This window comes from Carlito syrichta, unplaced genomic scaffold (genome assembly GCF_000164805.1).
Source record: "Carlito syrichta isolate Samal-C Ts95f unplaced genomic scaffold, Tarsius_syrichta-2.0.1 Scaffold312120, whole genome shotgun sequence".
NCBI lineage: Eukaryota > Metazoa > Chordata > Mammalia > Primates > Tarsiidae > Carlito > Carlito syrichta.
In genome coordinates, this window is record NW_007256216.1 from 224,976 (window position 1) to 232,194 (window position 7,219).

The 7,219-nt window shown below is 44.4% G+C and overlaps 1 protein-coding gene across 2 annotated transcripts in view; it reads right to left on the reverse strand.

Moving 5' to 3' along the window:
• Positions 1–219: 219 nt before the first annotated feature.
• The window catches only part of MARVELD3 (MARVEL domain containing 3), a 17,131-nt gene continuing 10,131 nt past the window's right edge, over positions 220–7,219 (reverse strand). The window contains exon 3 of one of the 2 annotated variants that reach the window (XM_008069568.2): positions 220–857. In XM_008069568.2, the coding sequence (XP_008067759.1) occupies positions 220–857 (638 nt within the window). Of the gene's footprint in view, positions 858–5,682; positions 6,313–7,219 lie in introns of those variants that run through there. The other variant, XM_008069567.2, reaches the window with a different exon arrangement.

The window sequence follows — 7,219 nt, forward strand, 5'->3', positions numbered from 1 at the left end:
TTATAGTAAAGGTGGAAATTTTTCTTTTTTTTTGAGCCCTCATTGAGTCAGTCAACAAAGACTGGTCTCCTTTTACAATAGAAAAATGAGTCCATTATTTAACTTTGCCTTGGTCCAGAGGGAGCATTTGTAAAAGCAAGTATGTGAAAGCCACAGTTGTCTAATGTGTGACTTTAAAGGACCCATCTTTTTGACGGTTTCAGAAGGTTCCAGAAGATCTCAGAGCGTCCCAGACCACAGGTACTCTGGTACGTCATTGTAGTTTCGGTGCTGCTCTCTGCTGTCTTTGTAGTGTTTCTGTTGTCGGTAGCTCCGCAAGGCCAGCACCACGCTGGTACCATACGTGATCACCAGAAGACAAGCAAAGGTGGCCGCTGCTCCATCAGTGCCTGCCAGCTGGCAGTTCATCCAGGTGAGACCCTTGCGGGCATAGAGCCTCTCTCTTCTTTTGCAGATGTCGGAGGAATTGATCCACAGAGCTACGTGGAGGTAAACACCAATGCCTATGCAGTAGCCCACTGCCGCCAGGAGGCTGAAGGTGGCCTCTATGAGGAGCCACTTCTCTGGCAGTTTTGTTAGACTCTTGGCTCCTTGGAGTAAGACGCCCATGGTGAGGACACCCAGCCCCAGAGAAACAGCCACACCGCTGTATATCAGGGGTGCCCGGAGGACTGTGTATTGCTGATCCATTTGCCGAACCTGCTCCAGCTCAGTGCCCTCAAATGGTGAGTAATAGTTGTTCCCAAAGCCGCCGCCACTGGCAAAACTGGCACTGAATCCAGCAAGGACAAAGTAGGAGGCCACGATGCACATGAGGACCATCCCATTCAAGATCACCTCCACTATCTGTACCACACCTAGAGAAGAGAGATTCGAATTTAACACAGACACTACTCATCCAGGTCAAACCAAAGAAACACCACTGGTGATGTGATTTGAAGAACATGGTTGGATCCAACAAAAACATTTTTTTGTTTTTTTGTTTTTGTTTTGAATACTTGTTTGAATAATCCAAATGCTGCTCTGGAAACATTTTTGACAATTTCTTTAAAAACTAAGCATACTCTTAAAGCCATGTAGGGCCGGGTACGGTGGCTCACGCCTATAATCCCAGTACTTTGGGAGGACAAGGTGAGAGGATTGCCTGAGCTCATGGGTTTGAGAACAGCCTGAGCAACTTGGCAAGACCCCATCTCTACAATAAATCAAAAAATTAGTCGGGTGTGGTGGTGCGTGCCTGTCATTCTAGTTACTTGGAAGGCTGAGGCAAATGTGGATCACCTGAGCCCAGCAGGTCGAAGCTGCGGTGGCTGTCAGTGTGCCACTGCACTCCAGCCTGGGTGACAGAGTGAGACTCCAACTAAAAAGAAAAAAAGCCTTGTAGCCCTGCAACTGTACCCCTGGGCATTGGTCCTAGAAAAGTAAACACTTATGTCCACATAGAAACATGTATGTGAATATTTGTCATGGTTTTATTTGTAATAGCTGAATATTGGAAACAACCCAAAAGTCCTTCAGTGGATGAAAGGTTAAACAAATTGGTACACCCATACCATGGAAAACTCTACTCAGCAATACAAAGGAGTGAACTACTGAGAGCTGCAACAGCTTGGATGGATCTTCAGGAAATGATGATGAGTGAAAAAGAAACCACTTTTAGCCGGGCTCGGTGGCTCAGCCTGTAATCCCAGCACTTTGGGAGGCTGAGGTGAGTGGACTGCCTGAACCCGTGGGTTCGAGACCCACCTGGGCAACTTGGCAAGACCTCCTCTCTACAATAAACCAAAAATTAGCCAGGCATGGTAGTGTGCGCCTGTAGTTCCAGCTACTTGGAAGGCTGAGTGGAAGGAGCCCAGCAGGTCGAGGCTACGGTGGCTGAGAGCGGCCACTGCACTCCAGTCTGGGTGACGGAGTGAGACTCCCACTCAAAAAAAACACACACAAAAAAGAAAAAGAAACCACTTTTAAAATTTTGGTGCGATATGATTCACTAACAGTCTCAAAGGACACAATGATAGAGATGCAGCACAGATCCACGGATCACTGGAGGATAGGGTTGAGTGGGGATGCAGGATGGAAAGGGAAGGGTGTGACTAGGAAGGTTTAGCACAAGGGATGTCTGCAATGACTGAGCAGTCTTGGATTTGGTTGTGCTGCTCATACAAGTCTGCAGGAGATAAAACTATACAGAACAACACACACACACACACACACACACACACACACAAATAAATGAGTGCAGGTGAAACTGATGAAATCTAAATAAGCTCTGTAGATCGTCACTGTCCTTATTGTACCATCATGATGCAAGATATTATCGTTAGAGAAAATTGGGCTAAGGGTACATGGGGACTTCTTGTGAATCTATATTTCAAATTTAAAAGTTTCTATAGGCCAGGCACGGTGGCTCAAGCCTGTAATCCCAGCACTTTGGGAGGCCGAGGCGAGAGGATTGCGAATCCAGGGGTTCAAGACCAGCTTGGTCAACTTGGTAAGACCTTGTCTCCACAATAAATTAAAAAAATAAGTTTCTATAGAATGACATAAAGTATAAGTTGAGAAATTCCACTCACATCCCCTCTGTTCCCTAACCCCCACCACTTTCATTGGTTTCTAATACAACTTTCCAGTGTTCCTTTATGCAAATAAAAGCACTTTCAACTCATTTCATCCCCCTTCCCTGCTATTTTTTACAGAAGTCAATGGGCCACTTACACTGTTCTGCATCTTGATTTTTTTCACTTACTATATCCTAGAGATGTGTTCAGATCGGTTCCTACAGAGTGGCCACATTTTTTTCATTAAGTGGCCTCAAACTCCATTGTATGAATGGATGAGTCTAGTCAACCAGGATCCTACTGATGGACACTTGGGCTTTCACTTGAGAGTTTACATACTGAATATCTTCTTGTCCAAGGTTACCTTTCATCTGTTGCTGGCAGAGGCCCCAGACCTTTGTTAGGTTGTCTTCTGGGAGAGGGTCTCCTGCCATTCCCTCAGGATTCAGAGATGAGAACAAAGAGAAAGCAAATGGACCTAGGCTGAGAACACCAGGTTCAAGTACCTGCTCTTTAGTGTCTTGTGATCTTGCCCATATTCAGTCCTTCTAAGCCTCAGACACTAATGAAGACCGTGCCTACCAGTTTCATTCCATGGGGCTATGGGGAGGCTCAAATGAAACCAAGTGTGTGAAAATACTCGGAAAATCATAAAATATACAAATGGATAGTGATACCACTCAGTAATGTTTATAAAATGAAAGGGGATTAGTGAGAGACTTAAGAAGAAATGAGACAAATTTGTGAAAAGCATGGTTTCCCCGAAATCAAGGTCATTCTCTAACACACTAGGGGGTACTATAACCTTTAAAATCCAGGTAAAGACCCATATCTCTAAAGTACTTAGGCAACAGCTACTTAGCTTGCCGATCCTATCTCCTGCTGGGCCCACACGAATTCCTAGAGGTCCTCAGCTACGCAGCAGTTGATGGCTCAGATAAGTGAGAGCTACACTCATTTAATTTAAAAGAGAAAATAATGTCAGACCAAAACTGCCCACTCTTCACGCAGTCACTGTAAGCTACTGGTTGACACTCTCTCCCTACAGCAGATTGAGTGAATTGACCCAGGCGTCATTCTACTTCATGGGGAATAGCTATCCCACACCAAACATCTTTCTCTGCCTCAGTTTTCCTTCTGCAAGCATGTTAGTATCTCACCTCCTGAAAGGAAACAGGAATACTTCACTAAAAATACAGAAAACTGGAACATTTTCCTTCTGGGATGGACTCACAATCCATGCAGCATCTATCTGCTAGGCTGTAATGGAATAAATCTGGATTTTGCCAGTCACCCACTGACTGACAATCGAGAGGAATAATGGTCTTCGCCAGATCTACTGACACTAGGTCTGTTGAAGGAATATGACCATAGAATATTGTCCCGGGGAACCAGCCAGCTTAGCGGTTACTACTGGCTATAGTATTGATACCTGGCTTAGCTGTCAATATCAAACAGGCTCAAGTATTTCTAAGCATGCTGTTAGTGCAGAAAGATATATATACATCAGGGGAAGAGAAAAAGGGTGACTACCAAAGCTAGCAGAAGTTTATCTCCATGGAAGAATCGGACAAGTGTCCGGAAAGACAGCAGAGGGTTCAGTAAAGGGATGTGGAAACCCTGAAACAGACATGAGGTCTTTGTTGTAAATAGCATCTCTCTGGGTGATGCTGTTTTTTGAGGCCCATCACTGAATACTCCACTTAATAATACATCTGTATCTGCCTTTGAACTGTAAATATGGTCCTGAAAAAACTGAGGAGAGCAAATCAATTTTTTACTTTTTATTTTTCTAAAAAAAAAAAAAGAATACATGTGCCGTCAAGCCATGCATAAAGTGAAAAAAATTTTTTTAAACTCTTGTCTCCAAAAGCAAAACCATTAATACTTTGTTATTCTTCAGGACATTTTCTAATATATACAAGCATATGTATATATTTTCCTTTCTAAACCCAAAAGAAACTCACCTCTTAGACAAATTGTCTCTATTTCAGGGAATATTATAAATGTATTATAAAGAGAACCAGATCAGCCTGGGCACTTGGAGAGACCTCGTCTCTACAATAAATAAAAAAATTAGCTGGGCATGGTGGCACGTGCCTGTAGTTCCAGCTACTTGGAAGGCTGAGGCTGAAGGATTACCTAAGCCTAGCAGGTTGAGGCTGTGGTGGCTGTGAGTGTGCCACTGTACTCTAGCCTGGGTGACAGCGAGACTCCAACTCAAAAAAAAAAAAACCCAAAAAGCAAGAGAATCATCACCTCCAAATTAAAGTTTTTCTTTGGATTTTTTATTGGATTCACACAAAGCAAATAATGTATCCACTTATTCCAAGAATATATTGTAATGTTCCATAAGTCATAACTTAACATACACTAGAACTCATGAAATTGTCTGGCCAGAAGTAACATTCTTCTGCTGGGAAAGATTTTACATTCTTTTCTTCTGGATGGATCCTGAATTCTAGATGTCAAGTTTAATTCTTCAAACAATGGTACATTTATAAGAGGTACAAAACACTTATTGAGCTTTCAGGGCAGTAAGGGGTTTGTAGAATAGCCTCTTTGCAACCCAGTGAGTAAATCTGATTCCCCTTTTCTCAGCCCACGCCTACCTCCAGCATCCATTTTAAAGGAGTGGTCTCCCTCAGAATCCTTACTCCCTCTGTCTACAGAATTAAGGAGATAAAAGAACTGGAGAGCTCAGTGTGGAAAAAAACGTGTAGCTAATCTGCTTGAGACAGACATGTTTAGAAAAGTTGAGGCTGAAATATTGTCTTGTGTCTATGTGACTCTTTGTAAACTTTAAAGAAAAGGTTCCTCAAGTTCACTTGGTTGTCTCCCTTTAGTGACCAAGAAGTACACTCTGGCACAGTACACGTCTTTCCCTGTGGGTCTTGACCTCCAGTCTTTTGGGTTTTTTTTTTTTTTTTAAATAACTTTGTTTAGTCCCGAGGACTCCAGAATCCAGGGCTTGTTGTATTAGAGAACACAACTTCATGTGACCAGGAGCTACGCCCACCATGCCAAAGCGGCCTTGCTGCTTTTCAAGCATTGGCAAGTTCAATGACAAAGGATTCTTGTGAAAGACAGTGGTTCGAGGGTGACTTTTGCCACTTAACATTTGGCAAAATGTTTTAAAAAGCTTAAAACTCAAACATTTCTGCTGGCTTCTCTTTCAGCTTCCTGACTTTTCGATAAGCCCTGATGGCCAGGACAGCTCCCAGGGCGAAGACTCCGATGCCCAGGGCAGCAAAAATTCCAGCTCCTATATCTCCCCCGTGGAAACTGCAACTGAAGCCGCTGTACCCTTTGCTTTGGTACAGCGCCTGCCTTTCTTTGCATACAGGAGAGCTGTAGGCAGCGGAAAGGTAGTGGAAGTAGAAGTACAAGGCTGGGATGTACCCCCCAGCCATAAGCACATCCAGCACGCTTTCAATCACCAGCCACAGTGGACAATGCCACGGGACCCGCAGGATACCCATGGTGACAAGGAGGCAGCAAAAAGCCATGAGGGCTCCACTGTAGGCCATTGCAGCGGTGACCGTGGGCAGCTTTAGCTGGTAGAACTGGACATCCAGCTGCTGGGCTTTCTCCCCATCAGCACCATTGAAACCACTGTAAGCCCCTCCGTACTGGTAGTAGTAAATGCCCCCCAGGCTGGTGATGCCGGTGTAGCCCCCTGTGGAATTGTAAGACACAGAGCTGCAGGCCAGGATCAGCAAGTTCAGGAGAACCTCCAGCATTTGGCAGCAGGCTGCAAAAAAAGGGCATGTTACCATTTTGAGTGATGCCATTTTGCATGTGGAGACTTCCATCTCGGGGCTCACCTTCCCTACAGTGGCTCACATCACCAGCTCTTTATTCTGCCCCCGTGGAAGGCCTGAGGGACCATCTCAGCATAATTAGCATTAGAGGGCAGCAGGGATGTGTGGTCTCCAGAAATGGTGTCTGAAATACTATGGACTGAGAGGAGTAACTCCCAGAATAGCAAAGCAGCCTGCCCCAGCAGAGATGTAGTAAGATAGTGGGAGAAATCAGGCCAGTTAGCAGACAGAAAGGCATTCTACATGGAAGGGCAAGAACGTTCTAACCCTACCTCCAAAAAAATCAGCAACGTTATCCTCTCCTTACATACGTTTTGTGACTGTTGCAATTTGTCAGAGGAAAGTTCTTCAAGTTTGAAGAAAATTACAGTGCTTAAAAATATAATGATAGAAAAAAGCATGAAAAGGCCGGGCGCGGTGGCTCAAGTCTGTAATCCCAGCACTTTTGAGGCCGAGATGAGGGGACTGCCTGAGCCCATGGGTTCGAGACCAGCCAGGGCAACTTGGTGAAACCTCATCTCTACAATAAATCAAAAAATTAGCCGGGCATGGTAGCACACACTTGTTTTTCCGACTACTCGGAAGGCAGAGTGGAAGGATCACTTGAGTCCAGCAGGTCGAGGCTGCCAGTGGCCATGAGACTCCAACTCAAAAAAAAAAAGAAAAAAAAAAGCATGAAAGTTATACATCAAAATGTTAACTGTGGCTTGTATGTATTAGAAATAGGAAACATTAAGCTAATTAAACCTATAATGCTTACTGAATTTTTTTTTTTTTTTTTGAGTTGGAGTCTCACTCCGTCGCCCAGACTGGAGTGCAGTGGCCGCTCCCGGCCAC